At 39.4% G+C, this 15592-nt stretch overlaps 1 protein-coding gene across 2 annotated transcripts in view; it reads left to right on the forward strand.

The window, feature by feature from the left end:
- Window positions 1-11155, forward strand: part of LOC111152802 (adaptor related protein complex 1 gamma 1 subunit) — a 76593-nt gene extending 65438 nt beyond the window's left edge. For both annotated transcript variants that reach the window (XM_022511446.1, XM_022511445.1), the window contains 6 exons: window positions 159-300; window positions 492-618; window positions 4641-4748; window positions 4851-5011; window positions 8034-8132; window positions 9758-11155. In XM_022511446.1, coding sequence (XP_022367154.1) covers window positions 159-300; window positions 492-618; window positions 4641-4748; window positions 4851-5011; window positions 8034-8132; window positions 9758-9859 — 739 coding nt within the window. In that variant the 3' untranslated portion in view covers window positions 9860-11155. The remainder of the gene's footprint in view (window positions 1-158; window positions 301-491; window positions 619-4640; window positions 4749-4850; window positions 5012-8033; window positions 8133-9757) is intronic.
- Window positions 11156-15592: the final 4437 nt, after the last annotated feature.

Raw genomic sequence — 15592 nt, forward strand, 5'->3', positions numbered from 1 at the left:
ATGTATTCTTGTAATCTACCTTCTATTTTAGTGTGTGTGTTACAGGGTGGGGAGGGGAGGTGGCTGTCCATATTTGACTCCAATATAGTAACAGTGATTGTCTTGGGTAGGGAATCTAGGTTAACTGCCTAGAATTTAACCACTTCAGGTTCTTCCAGGTCTGCCCTCCTTGAGAGAATGCCTGTCATGGAAAAAGTGACCACAAATGGCCCTACTGAGATTGTGCAGACAAATGGAGAGACAGAACCAGCTCCACTAGAGACCAAACCACCACCCTCTGGGCCACAGCCCACCAGCCAGGTAGCTTTTCACTTGCTTATCTGGGAATCCTCATGATCTTAACAGTTCCTTATAACCTCTCAGCGGATTCCCTTCGGTGTTCCTGGATTGATTGATGGCTCTCTTCCTTATTTTTAAGTGTTGAAAGAGCTTTGCCTTCATTGCAGATTAGACAAATGACTAATGAATTGATGTATTATTTCCTTGTATAGGCCAATGATTTATTGGATTTGTTGGGAGGAAATGACATAACACCTGTTATTCCAACTGCACCTACAAGCAAACCAGCTTCTGCTGGTGGAGAACTTCTTGATTTGCTGGGAGACATCAACCTTACAGGTGAGACCAGACTGGAGTTACTTAATGCCTTGGCTGGGGATAAAGGCCTTAGGGAAAAACTACATTGAACATAGACTTTCTGGCATGTGAAACAGTTATAGAGGGGAGAAGCTAAGTGAGAAGTAGGAATGGAATCTTAACATCTGGGATGTAAACTGCCATGCTAATATTCTAGAGCCAATTCACAGGGAATAAAGAGTCCAATTTTTAATTTTGGGAGGATAAATTGCTCTCCTAGTATTTAAGATAGAAAGGACTTTCTCTTTCAGGCTACAAAAGAAATATATTCCAAGTCACTTCTGCTTTTACTTAGTGTCCTAAGACATCACTTTTTCTATGTTTCTCTCTACTCATGATCAGCTTTCAGTAGCCAAGGTCATTTGTGGAGAGTGGAGAGACGTTAACCTATTTTCCTCTCACCTTCTTAATAAAACAATGGAGGGAGAAAATTGTCCATGATGATAATATTCAAACATAACTTTTCATTTGGGAACATTTTTTTCTTTTCTTTTCTTTTAAGATCTTATTTATTTATTTGACACAGAGAGAGAGACAGTGAAAGAGGGGACACAAGCAGGGGAAGTGGGAGAGGGAGAAGCAGGCTTCCCGCCAAGCAGGGAGCCCTACGCGGGGCTCTATCCCAGGATCCTGGGATCATGACCTGAGCCAAAGGCAGATGCTTAATGACTAAGCCACCCAGGTGCCCCTGGCACATTTTTTTTTCTTATGTTTGTTTGTATGTAGTAGACATTAGTGATTGTTGATGTATTCAGTAACATTATGAACCCTGAGTCCAAACATATCACTGTAGCATATAATTTCTATCTCAAGTGATTTCTTTAAAAGTATAATGGTGAGTTACTGCATATATGACCTCAAATAGAAAGTAGCCATAGGATGAGGATTTTGGCTGCTCATCTAGACAAGCTACCAGAGGCTAAATGACTTTTCCTAACACAGCTTCTTCCCAGAGCTTATAGTTTATTTATGCCTTAACAAAATTTCAAAATGTTACTGATGCGTACTTTTGAGTCATTCCCAGATAGTTTCACATCCTCAGATGCCATAGCTCTACTGGATATATCAAAAAGCAAAAACAGCCCCTTAGTTAAAACATTTAAAAAAAATTTTTTTTTGCATCATTATTTACTCAGTTTTTTTTTTTTTTAAGATTTTATTTATTTATTTGACAGAGATCACAAGTAGGCTGAGAGGCAGGCAGAGAGAGGGGGAAGTAGGCTCCCCACCAAGCAGAGAACCTGATGTGGGGCTCGATCCCAGGACCCTGGGATCATGACCTGAGCTGAAGGCAGAGGCTTTAACCCACTGAGCCACCCAGGCGCCCCACTATTGGATGTATTGTTTCAGATATTTCTTGTAACGAATGTCTCAACAAATATCATCATTACATTGATTTTCTCTTATTTTGGATTACATTCTTAGATCAGGTTACTCAGTATTTCTGGTTCTGTTTAAAGTAAAGATGGGAGGTGCCTGGCAGGCTGAATCAGTAGAGCATGTACCTCTTCATCTTGGTATTGTGGGTCCGAGCCCAGCTTGGATGTAGAGATTACTTAAAAATAAAATCTTTTAAAATAAAAAAAGGATGGGGGTGCCTGGGTGGCTCAGTCACTTAAGCATTAGCCTTCAGCTAGGGTCATGATCCCAGGGTCCTGGGATCAAGCCCAGTATGGGCCTCTGCTCATCAGGGAGTCAGCTTCTCCCTTACCCTCTTCCTGCCACTCCCCCTGCTTCTGCTCTCACTCTCTGTCAAATAAATAGATAAAATCTTTAAAAAAATAATTTAAGAAGGATGATAACTACTTTACCTTATGAGCTCTTTGTGAGGAATGGTGGCTTATTCAGTACATACAGGACACATAGTAGGCACTTTGTAAATGTTGTATCTTTTCCTCAGTAGCATGTGGCTACCAGTTTCACTGTACAGTCATAAGCATTGTGTATTTTCATTTTTTAAAAACCCTACCAGGTAAAAGATTGGCCCTGTTATTTTGTTAAATTTTCATTTTTTCATCACAGGGATAGTTATATCTATCTATATTTTTGCACATGGATTTCTTTTTTGAATATTCCTTTTGTATCTTAAACTCATTTATCAGGAGTGTTTTAATGTTTTGTTTTTGTTTTTACTTTCTTTCCTAGTGTTACATGAAAAAGCAAACTGATAAAACATTAAAAGAGCCTGGATTTTCCTTACTTATAATGTGTATTAAATGTATTTTCCCATTTTCTTTATTAGGTTAGACATTTTTGAGGATTATATTCTTTAAGCCATCATTAATTATAGTCCTGTATTGTAATGCATAATCATTTAAGTAAGTGGAAATTAGGAAATAAATTTAGTGTGTCTTTTTAGGAGAACTGGAGCAGTGAGTTTTTGTTGTTTCCCCAAACTACTTAATGTTCCCTTTACAGGAGAAAAGAGCTAATGTCTGAGGGACTTAGGGACCCATAATGCTTGCCTGTGTATTTTGAGTAGCCTCTGATTTTTCCATGGGCATGCATTTCTGAAATTGTTTTGAAAATGGAAATTATGGGAAAACTACTAGATTGGAGTTACAAAAGTTAGGAGAATTATATGAATATTTCTCTGTATACCTTATTGGTAATGTGCTTGACTATACTTGCTGTGGTATTAACATTTGTTTTAGCTTCTTAAGGTTTGTTTAACAATATATATTTTTACCTTCCTTGCTCTCAAATGTCACTTTTTTTCTCATGTACTTGGGTATTTTTTTTTTTTTAAAGATTTTAACTCTCCTTCACTTTGTTAATCCTTTTTGAAATGGTATATTTTCAGATAATTTCATAAGTAGTTTGAAATCTGTTTACACCTAAAACTCCTTATTTCACTGTTTTCTTATGCCTTTTCTTGGAATCCTGATTTCTCTCAGTTCATGGTCATTTTCTATCACTTGCATGATCCTGAGTTTGTTCTTATTTGGAAGGATCAAATGAAGATGGTAATTTGGTGACTTCTTTCTTCCAGTTCATACCACCTCTCCCAGGGTGTCTGTGCATGTGTGTTAAAATTTTATTATGTGGTATTTAACATCTATATAGTTTAATAAATGTCTTGATCTACTTAGCTTATAAAATAAAATCTTATTAAATTATTATTAAAATATCATTTTGCCTGCCAGGTGTTGGCAGAGTTTGGAGATATTTTTTTGATTGTCACAGCTGAGAAGATGCTGCTATCATTTAATGGGTAGAAGCCAGGGGTGCTGGTAAATATCTTACAGTGCACAGGATAGCCCCCTACAGCAAATAATTAGCCTAAAATTTCATTAGTTTTGAGGTTCAGGAACTTTAGTTTAGAGGTATAATCATGTTCAACTCTGTTATTGCCAGATTGTTCTCCAGGTTGTTTGTACTAGTGTGCCATCTCTACAGCAGAGAGTAGAAGTAGATTCTCTTTAAATTACTCAGTTTCCCTCTTCTGTGAATTTCTTGTTTATATCTCTTAACATTTTTTAAGTTGGGTCATCTTTTTTCTTACTGATTTGTAGAAAATATTTATAGTTCTGGATACTCATTCATTTGCCATTTTGTAGCAAACATTTTCTCCTGCCTATAGTCTCTCTTCCTATTTTATTACAGTATTTTTTAAAGTATTTGAATGTTTAGTTCTTTCCCTTTATGGTTTGTTCTTTTTTTTTTTTTTTTAAAGAAATATATTACTTATTTATTCAGAGAGTGCGAGGAGTGGGAGGGACAGAGGGAGAGGGGAAGAGAAAATCTTAAGCAGGCTCTGCACTCAGCATGGAGCCTGAGGCAGGGCTTGATCTCATAACCCTGACTCGAGGGGAAACCAAGAGTGGAACATTGAACTGACTGAGCCACCCAGGCACCCCTGGTTTATGCTTTTTGCAGCTTGTTTAAGGAATCCTTCTCTTAATGTGAGATGTAACAATCTTCTCCTGGGGTTTTTGGGTGTTTTTTTGGTGAGCTTTGTCATGCTGGTTAAGATTGACTTACCACTGGAATGTTTCATTTAGGTGCTCCAGCTGCTGCTCCTGCCCCTGCCTCAGTCCCACAGATATCCCAGCCCCCCTTCTTGTTGGATGGGCTTTCATCACAGCCTCTCTTCAATGACATCACTACAGGTACTGGTTATTATCACCCTCAGTGAGAGGTAGTTATTGAAGAAGATTATTCTGTGAGCATTAAGCTGACTGCAGTTAGATTGATCTTCCTGTGCTTTCCAGGCATCCCCTCCATCACAGCGTACAGTAAGAATGGCTTGAAGATAGAATTCACCTTTGAACGGTCAAATACCAACCCTAGCGTCACAGTGATAACGATACAGGCCTCCAACAGCACAGAGCTGGACATGACAGACTTTGTTTTCCAGGCTGCAGTACCAAAGGTACTACAGTGTCTTCTTTGCCTTTTCCATGCATTTAATAAGGGATATACTTTAATGTTTAGACGTTAAACTAAATTTACAGATTTAACCCAAATTAACAATAGTGTGTTATGGTTCATTGAAGCATGTCATTTTGAAAGCTTTTTACTTGGTCAGAAATATTCTTACAGTATAAAGAAAGGACATTCTTGTAATAGCTAGTGAGACTTACAGCAGAATTCTGCAAGGTGGTCTGGTAATGCTCAGGCCATAGAGGATGACTGGGATTTAGTAATTCAGTGGTTAAAACCCTAAAAAACACAAATTCTAACATGGAATTAAAACTCATTAAGATGAAGGACTTTATCTCTTTGGTATTTTCTTCTAGTTACTGGATCAGAATTTAAAGTTTTCATCTCTTGTTATTAATTTAAGTGAAAGAAACATTTCCTTCTTCGTTAACGTGTAGTTTAGTGTTGATACAATGACTGGTTATTTTTGTTAATTGAAGCTTTGTTTATACCAAATCTTAGTTTAAGGAATATTTATGTCCTTTGAATAATGAAAAGTTTTGTATAAAGAAATATTGTAAATGAAAAGTGGGCAAAATTTTTCTGTCAAAGACAAGATAGTAAGTATTTTAGGCTCTATGGTTTCTGTTGCATCTACTCATTTCTGCTGTTATAGTGGAGGGAGAATGCCATAGTTAATATATAAATGAAAGAGTGTGTTTCTGTTCCAATAAAACATTTACAAAAGCAGATGTTGGGTCATTCTTGGCTGATGGGCCATGGTTTGCCAGCCCTTGTTTTAGGCTAAACTAATCTAATCTTTGCAATGACATGGGAATATGGCATTCAAATGACACATTTCTGGAAATTGAAAACTTTTCTTTTGTTTGTGGTTACTGCTGACTTTACAGCCTCCTTTACTTGCATTTTTTAGCAGCCAGAGTCATGTAGATGTTTTTATAAGCAGTAGAGTTGGGGTAGTTTCAGTACTAGTTGTATGATGTTAAACAAGTTTCCTAACCTCTGTGCCTCAGTCTCTTCATTTACAAAGGAAGGATGGTGGCAGTGATTATCTACTTCCTGGGGTTTGTTTGAGGGATAGATGAGTTTTATGGGCTATGTACTGTTTTAAGCACTTTTCATATGTTCATTGCTCAGTAAATGTTAACTGCTGTAACCTTGGGTTTTATACTTGTTATTCTAGGCTGTGCTCTAGCAACATAGCATCTCTACCACTAAAGCATGGCCTTATTTTTGGTGATGTTGTACTATTTAATACCTATTTGCATGTCATGATGTATCTTGAACTTCAAAATAATCATATTTCATAGATTCTACCATTGCTTTTTATTATCTCTGAAATTGAGATGCATTTTAAAATTGATTCTTTATCATAGTTTAGTTGATGGCCTTTAATTTCTTCTCAGTGGTATATAAAATAATGGTGTGAAAAATAATGGCATCTTCTATTTGATGAAATAAATGTAAATAATAATATTTCAGCTTACATAATCTATCTTCACAATAGAATTATAATGAGACCCAACATAGTAAGTCTTTGAGTTGATACTAAATCTCTTTACTCTTACAATTTGGTCCTAAGAGAAGGCTGGATAGACTTTCCTCCTCTTGTCTTCTGCCAGCCCTGCTCCCTACCTGTCTCTTTCTGTCTCTCTCCGCCTTTCCCTTTTTTTTCCTCTCTCTCCCCTACCCCCCTTCTCTCCCTCTGTCGTCTTCCCTCTGCCTCTCTTTCCCTCTCTCTTTTCTCTCCTCACTCTCCATTATTTTAGAAGGCCACACTTTTGGGAAAGATTTTTTAAATCTTAGTATGGGGTGCCTGGATGGTTCAGTCAGTTAAGTGTCTGACTCTTGATCTCAGCTCAGGTCTTGATCTCAGGGTCATGAGTTCAAGCCCCACAATGAGCTCCATGATGGGCATGGAGCCTACTTAAATTAAAAATAAAGTAAAATCCTAGTATGTAGAAGAGCTACATACATACTATATTGTGCTAACAATTATGGGTTCCCTGTCTTGCTGATAACACTTTTATCTCTCTCCTATGTAAACAAATAAAACCCACCAACACTACAAATTATGATAGTTGGGTTTTCCAGGTCTTTTGCTGTATAGGCTAGCTCTGCACGAAATTGTTCTTTTAAGACCTGTGACCCCAGTGGGGGAGATCTTGATGTATTCCACATAGATATTAACAGCTTGGCTCTTTACAGCTTTTCCTTACCTCTGTCATGTAGCCCTTGACACATTCTGGATTATGTAGACTTGAGAAAACAAATGTTTAAGTCTCCATTTCCCAACCATGGAAATCAACAACAGCATAAAGGCCTGTAGTTGGTGATTGGTATGCTGGTTTGTTATTTCTAGAAAGTATTTTTTCTTTTTCATTTCTTTATAGCTTTTTTTTTTTTTTTTTAAGCCACATGCACCCATTTTTCACCTGCGTAGTTGATCAGTTACTATTAAGCGAGGTTGCCAAAACAAGAATTGGTCACCTTTTGAAAAGTGGTAGGCTAAAGTTCCTTTTGCCTTATTTATTATTATTATTATTATTTTTTAAGATTTTATTTATTTATTTGACAGAGAGAGAGATCACAAGTAGACGGAGAGGCAGGCAGAGAGAGAGAGAGAGAGAGAGGGAAGCAGGCTCCCTGCTGAGCAGAGAGCCCGATGCGGGACTCGATCCCAGGACCCTGAGATCATGACTTGAGCCGAAGGCAGCGGCTTAACCCACTGAGGCACCCAGGCGCCCTCCTTTTGCCTTAAAGAGGAGAGTGGCTCATTGCTAGTTTTCATGATCAAAGACCTAACTGTGGGGTTTTTAAAATAACGTGAAGGTTATAGTCAGCCCACATACTGTGAATTGCTGATATCTGGAAAACAAACAGAATGTAGTAGTAGGTGAATCTGTTACTTGAGTAATTATCCAGGTGTCTGGCTTTTTTATTTGTTAACATCTCTGACATGGTATTGAATGTGTTCTTTTTTTCTGAAGAGTGCCCTTTGTTCCCCACAGACATTCCAGCTGCAGCTTCTGTCTCCCAGCAGCAGCATTGTCCCAGCATTTAATACAGGGACCATCACACAAGTCATTAAAGTTCTGAACCCACAGAAGGTGAGTAGCATGTTTGAAGACAGTATCTGAGTGAGGTGTAAGCGTATTTCCTTGGAATAAAATTCCGCTTCGTTTCTCTAGGTTTTTTTCTGACTCATAGTTGTGGAAGAAATCTGTGAAAATGTCTAGTCTAACCTCTTCATTCTTTTGTAGATAATAAATGTAGCTTAGACACTTGAAATGGTTTAGTGGCAGCATTAAAATGCAGCTCTTTTTTGAGAGGGAGAGGGGACAGAAGGGGCAGAGAGAATCTTAATGAAGATCCACGCCCAGCACAGAGCTCGACGAGGGGCTCGATCTCACGACCCTGAGATCATGACCTGAGCTGAAGTGAAGAGTCAGACACTGAACCAACTGAGCCACCTGGGTGTCCCTAAAATACAGTTTTAAGGACTTACTTATTTAGAGGCTTCAAAGTCTAGTTTTTTGCAAGAGAAGAGGGAAAGCTTAGACATTTTAATCTTTTTTTTTTTTTTAACTTTAAGATTTATTTATTTATTGTAGAGAGAGAGCAAACGTATGAGTGGGGGGTGGGGAGAGAATTTCAAGCAGACTCCATGTGAACACAGAGCCTGACTCTGGGCTCCATATCACGATCTGGAGATCACGACCTAAACAGAAGCCACGAGTCAGATGCCCAACCGACTGCACCACCCATGTGCCCCTTAATTTTTACACAAGTTGCAGTCTGGTGTAAGAGTATTTGTAGAACCCCGTCTATCCATATTTACTACTGTGATTATTAAGAATGCCAGTATAAGTGGAGGTATTTTTAATGAAGCAGCCAAGTGAAAAGTAGCTTTAGAAACTGACATTAAGCAGTATTTTCATTATATCTTCTCAAAGAAGTAAATTGACTCCACTTTTAATACTAATCAATTGGCTAGTTTTTGTACAGTTTCTGTAAATGGCCCAGAGGATTTCTTCACCTTGAAAGATTTCTAGCAGTGTCTCATAATCCCAGTACGATGATTTCTTCTAACATTTTGCCTTTCCTCCGTTACTCAGTGGATTCTGAGTATCTGCCTATAGCCCAGATTCCTTTGATGATCTGACAAAGAGTAAAAATTTTCTTAGTGCATTAATATTTGAAATCTGCCACATAAAATAAAAAGGGTGTATAATTGAGTTCTCTTAAAATGACTTCTGTTCCCATAGTTAACTTTTTTTCCTTTTATGTCTTGGGAACAAAACAAGTTTATGTTCACATTTACTATTGTTTTTATACACAAAGCAACAGTATCTCTGAATGTAGAGCATAAGATGAATATGTTTACCTCATTTTTCTGGGAAGTCGGATGCAAGGGTTGAATCTTTTTGAGAAGTGCTCAGCCAGTGTTACTTTGAAAACGCTACCAAGTGGTTCTGTCCTGTTAATGCGGTTCTAAGATGGAAGCTGATGATGTGTTCTGGAAGGGCACTTTCTCTGCTCCACTGCCCGATGTTGGCTGGAGGACTAGGCAGGAATGATGGTGGTAGTGGTTATTTGCCTGTGTGTCATTTTTAAGAGACAGCTTTCCTCTAAAAAAATTTCTTTTCTCTGGATTAAAAGACTATCTATGGACCACACAGATTCTAGAGATTTCCTTTCAGTGTATAATTTGCGATTCTCTGTTCTTCTACAGCAACAGCTGCGAATGCGGATCAAGCTCACATACAACCACAAGGGCTCAGCAATGCAAGATCTAGCAGAGGTGAACAACTTTCCCCCTCAGTCCTGGCAGTGAGGGCCCGGCACCATTCTCATTCTTGTCCCACTCAATCAAAGGAACTCTGGGAAGGAGGTTGTGATTGCTGGCAAGTCCCCCCCAACTGTACCATGGGCATGAGGAGCTGAAGAGAACTGTTGAGGAGGATTTTCCTGAAGTTACTGCTGACCTTGAAGCATTGTCAAACACGAATCTCCTCTCCTCCAGTGTTGAGGCCGGCTGCTTCTGGAGGCTGTTTTGCACTCTTCCTCCTCCTCTTCTCCTTTGTCCGCACTTCTCCACCCCTCCCACATTTACAGCCAGAATCAACATTCCCTGGGCCCCTGAGGAAATAAGCAGCTGGTCTGGAGGAGAGGACTGGAATCCATGGCAAGAAAACACTCACTCTGTCTCTGCAGCAAAGAGTTCCCCTTCTTTCTACTGTGTTTTTCTGTGGACTGGGCGAGGTGGGGGTATTCATTCCTCACTAGCTGGGTTACCATCTTCAGGCGCTTTTTACATCAGGCACTCAGAATGAAAATGTTAACAGTGGACATTAGGGAGCCCTGCCTTTTTCTACTGGTTCCCCCAATGTTTGAAAGAGGCATTAGGCTCCTGGTAGCCTTTTCTGTGCGTTGCTGTATACACACAGACACACACGTGTATGTATGTTTGTTACCAAGACCTGGGCAGACCTGGAGAGGTTATTTGTAAACACTGGACGGATGCAGTAAAAAAGAGCTTTTGTTGAGATTTGGCATGAAGGATATGGTGCTCTATTTGTAACAGAAACTCCCAAGGCTCTTCCAGCTCCCCTGTCTCTCCATTCTTTAGCTGTAGTCATGAATACTCTCCCTGATTTTCAAAATTGATTCCCCTGAAAGTGCAAAGTGGACAACTTCTAAAAGATATATTAATAGTTATTAATGCCCCTATCCCCGCCACAAATTTTGAAGTTTCTCCTAAGCCTGAAACTTGCCTGTGGAACTATGGTAAATGGGTGGAAAGAGGAGTTCGCTTTTTAAGATCAGACTCCTTAACAAAAGCACCTTTGCCCATAGGAAGAGTGAGTATCAGACTCATCCTAGAGCATATTGGAGTCATCTTCTCCATTACTCCAAACCTTCCTTTTTATTTCCTGAGCCTGGCTTGGACCTTGGCATTCCGTTTGAATTCCTTCTTCTAACTGGAACATTTGTGTTGTATCTGTAACACTGGCACTGAAATAAAGACCACGCGGTTAAAGAAATCTTTCCTATATTGTACTTTATGGTGTTGGAATGAAGCCTTGTAGCTTCCTTGCCCCCTGTGTGGGAGGAAGTCTTATGAACACCACAGGGTAGGCATATCCTTTCCTGAGTCTGAGAAGTTGGTCTCATGAATATCAGCATCAAAGACCTGAGGTCTGGAGCTTTTTACACTAGGGAGAGTGCCGAGTGCTTTTTAGAAAGGACCCTTGTGTTCTCAGACCTTTAACACTGAGTTGCTGGAATGAGGTAAGGTGACTCCCGTGGCACATGTTGAATGTACTGTGTACGTTCAGGTGCACAGGTGCCATGTCTGACGTACTCAAGAAGAGAGGAAGAGTCAGGCCCGCCTTGCTCTTAGAATGTTCGCAGTCATTACTGTATTGAGTACAGTATAAGGACTACTTTGGCTTCGGTCTTAAAATCTGGGTACAAATCTCTTCCTCCCCCGCGCCCCTCGTTTCACCAAGCCTTTACTTAAAATCCTCAGTGTCTTGTCAGATCTAGCTCTGTATCAGATGCTAGATTATTCCTAACATTTGACAAACCGGGGTTGAACTAAAAGGCTCCAAAGGGGAAACTTTCTGGTCTTGTTTGTAAACAAGAGCAAGATTTGCTAAAACTTACTCTGCTGGATAAATGGTTGAGTCAAGAACAGGATATTATTTGGTGCACAGTTTTCAGTAAAGGCAAGTGTGGATTAGAGAGTGTTTCAGACAACTTGCTCTGCCTGTGCAATGAAGAGTAGCCTTTCAAGGTTTCTTTGCCGACTGATTTCATTGGATGGATATTTAATGCTGTGAAACATGATAGGATTAACATAATATTGGTGGATTTCTCGAATAGAATTTATCTAACATTCCTCTTTGGGTTAGAGGCTTTATTTTTCTCTCACGTTAATAGTTGACCAGCTCAAGTTTCTTCAGTTGGATTGAATTGAATCTCAGAAACCTGCCAAAGTCTGTGCTATGAGACCGTGCTAGCTAGTGGAGCTGGAAAGGGTCTGCTCTAGGAACAAAGCGTCTCCGTGGGTGACTGTAGTTTTGAGGTGGAGTGATGTGGTTCTCCATTGCTTTGTCTAGACGGGATAAAAATCATGGCCTTAACGCAGAGGGTGCTGCCTAGAATATTTGAAGTGATTTTGGAGAGTTGAAGCTGAGCACCACACTGAAGAACTCGCGGCCAGAAAGCTGCCTAGGATCCTGATGGTTGTGACGACTCTTTCAAATGATGGGATCTTTGAAGGCTTCAGCGTGCCTTAGTTTCTAGGATCAGAATTAGTTCTCCTCATACTTGGCCTTGCTGCTAACAGGAGAAATCTCTTACTTTCTATAAATACTTAACATTTCAGCAATTTCTTTCCCTGGGATGACCATGCAAGGGGGAGCAAATTTGGATGGCTATTCAATGTCAGAGCCATTGTGAGGAAAGAGTGATTCCCATGGCTGTCTTAATAACCCCAGGGTGATGAGCAGTGAGCCTACACATACTCGGACAATTTCACGTGCACTTTGACCTCATTTTCCCCCCTCTTTCAGAGTAGTGTATCCTCTCACTCCCACCCCCTCCACCCAAGCAATCCTAAGGGAGAACTCATCTAAGTAATCTCAAAAAACTGTAAGAAGGGTGCTCTACCCGAGAAGCTTCTCCCATAATGCTCTGGTACTGTTACCTTGAGGTGATTGGGACAGTCATAGAATGTTTTATGCTGTGTGTAGTGATCATCTGTTCATTTTAAGGTCTTTCTCATTTAAAGAAACATTCCCCAGTGTAACTTTCCGGTGGGGATTCTTTCTCTCAACTAGGTTAAAGATGTGGTTCATACCCTTTATTTGTCCCATTCATATAAGAAAGTAGACATTTAAAAACTGTTCAGCACTAACGGTTTGAACATTTCCATCTACTGTATAACATGCTTTTCATTTTTATGTTCTTCTAGAAGAGGTTGGAAGTTAGGGGAATACTGTTTTGAGGTTCAACTTTATTATTTTCCTCATTGGAAAATACTTGGGCCATGAGAACTAGGGGGAAGAAAGAGTTTGAATGTGTCTTATTTTTTTTCTAGTGAATGTATTTTATCCACATTGTCCTAAACCAAGTGAGAGCTAGAGAGCAAAAAGTGGATATTCATGAATTCGTGGTTGGTGGAGAGGTGGTCCACGACTGTATACTCATGTGTTTGGGAGTGGGGAGGGTCACTGAACAGCGGAAAGTCCTGAAGTTTAAAACACATTGACCAGCTTTGGCTCAGGAGGGTGGGGCTGCTTGTGGAAGTGGAAGTGAAAGTGAATCACTCTTTTTCAAGCAATAGTAGTGAGTGGGCTCCATCTGCGGGGATCCAGGACCCAGGACACTTAAACAGAAGAACGTGCTGAAGCAGCTTGTACAGTTGCTTCGTAAACTTCTGTGAGGCTGATTCTGGCTTCAGGATGGAGCATCCAAGTTCTTTTTTGTTTTTGTTTTTGGAACCTGCTGTTGCGCTTTGTGTGTTTTGTTTTCGTTTTCAGTTTGGGGGGGCTCGCTCATGGGAAAGAGCTTCTGGATTCTTTCCTTTGTGAACTCCCACTGTGTCCCTGTAAAGTCCCTTTTCTCTCATAATTGTTGTAAGTTACATTTTCATTAAGCCCCATCACATTTTCTTTACTGTAAAAATATTAAAAGGCTGTTTCTAAGTGGGATGGCTAATTCTAATTATTGCAGACATATTTTTGAGATGTAAAAAGAAATTTAAAATTAAATGATAAGTCTTAGAGGCGAGTGAGGAATAAAGTGGATGTAAACATTTACATGGGATGCATTAGAATTCTGCTGTGTGTATTGTCTTTTGGTTGAAACAAATTATGAACAGTGACTAATAATAAAAAGTCAATACTCAATGATTTAAAATTTGCTTCCTTGCTTCTTACAAGTAGATTAGAGAAGCCTTGAATGAATTCTTATTCCAGAGCTTTGGGCTAAACTTACTGACCTGTTAATGTTCCTTAAACACAGAAATCCCACCTAGAAGAATTTGAACATTGTAAAAAAAAAAAAACAAAAAAAAAAACAAACTTGTAGTCCGTACCAGTCAAAAAGTGCAATTGGAAGTTTTTATTAATGATTATTAGCTCATGCTGCTCCACATGGGTGAATTATCAAGCAAAGCAAAGAAATCGTATCAAAGTGAAATGTGTATTTAGAGTTGGTCGTGGGGTTTTAGTTATAAGCTATTTGTACATTGTTTAAGTGTATCTGTGACTGGGAAGAGCAAGGTTTAACCAGCCAAAATGAATTCTATTTCAGGATCTATTTTAAATGAATTCTTCTGGAGAAGTGAGAGTGGTTGGATGTCGGAAGCTATACGTTTTCTGTTACTTGGGTGAACCCTGATACTCCCTTGATTGAGAAGGGGGAGGGTGTGAAAGCCCCCTAAGTGAGAAGGACAAGAAGTCTCAGCATTAATCTAGTTTTTGCAGAAATGCCCTTTGGCACTGATAAGTGACATTTCTGTAATCCTATATGTGGTTTAGTTAAAATTCATCTTTGTTTCTAATATTAAATTTAATTAACATGTTCATCTGCATGTAATTTCCTGTTAGGGGAAAATATAAAAGCTACAGTAGAAAAGATTAGCCAGTAATAGACTTCAGGCACTTAGTCAACAATACAGTGAATAGTGTTCAGAATTGAACTTTAGTCCAGAAGGACTGAGTGAATTTTTATCACTTTTAAGGTTTTTCCGTGCTCTTTCCTCCCCTAGTTCAGTTGTCCCCATATTTTGAAAATACATCAAACACTGAGGCCAGGTAAATACTACCTGTTTCTTTGGAACTAAAATAAAGACTGTCTAAAACTGGGGCACCTGGGTGGTTCAGTCAGGTAAGCATCTGCCTTTGGCTCAGGTCATGAACCTGGAGTCCTGGGATCAAGCCCTGTCACAGGCTCCCTGCTCAGCGGGAAGTCTGCTTCTTCCTCTGCTCCTTGTCCCACTCTTGTGCTCTCCCTCTCAAATAAATGAAATCTTAAAAAAGAATATCTAAATTTGTTCAACCTGTGGTAAAAAGAAGAGAATAGGCCTAAAGATGATTTTGTGGTCATTAAAGGAGTGGGAACTAGCTATAAATAAGTGAATGTAATAAGACCTTATGGCTCTTCTACCACATTTTGACAAACTTTTCTTCTCCAGACTTTCTTTTGATTTTGTAGTGAGGATTAGGAAAAGCTCCTGGGATAAAGCGTGTGTGTGTGTGTGTGTGTCCTTCCCTCCTCAGGTGGAGAGAGACGTGTGTACAGCTGCTTATAGGAAGGATACAGAGAGGAGACAGTCATGACTTCTCTGTCTCTTGGCTTGATCTAAACAGTGATTTTTGTGTAATGATGAACCTGCAGTGAGGGCAGATGGATTTTTGCACAGAAATTCCCAGAGGATTTTATTTTTAGGGTTAGTCTCAGCTGTTTACCATTTCCAGAAATTGTAGTTACATAACCCTTGGCATACATTAATGCACACTGCCTTGAACTGGGGAAGAACATGAATATGTGACCT

The sequence above is a fragment of the Enhydra lutris genome, unplaced genomic scaffold (assembly GCF_002288905.1).
Source record: "Enhydra lutris kenyoni isolate GAN:26980312 unplaced genomic scaffold, ASM228890v2 scaffoldscaffold30, whole genome shotgun sequence".
NCBI classification, from domain to species: domain Eukaryota; kingdom Metazoa; phylum Chordata; class Mammalia; order Carnivora; family Mustelidae; genus Enhydra; species Enhydra lutris.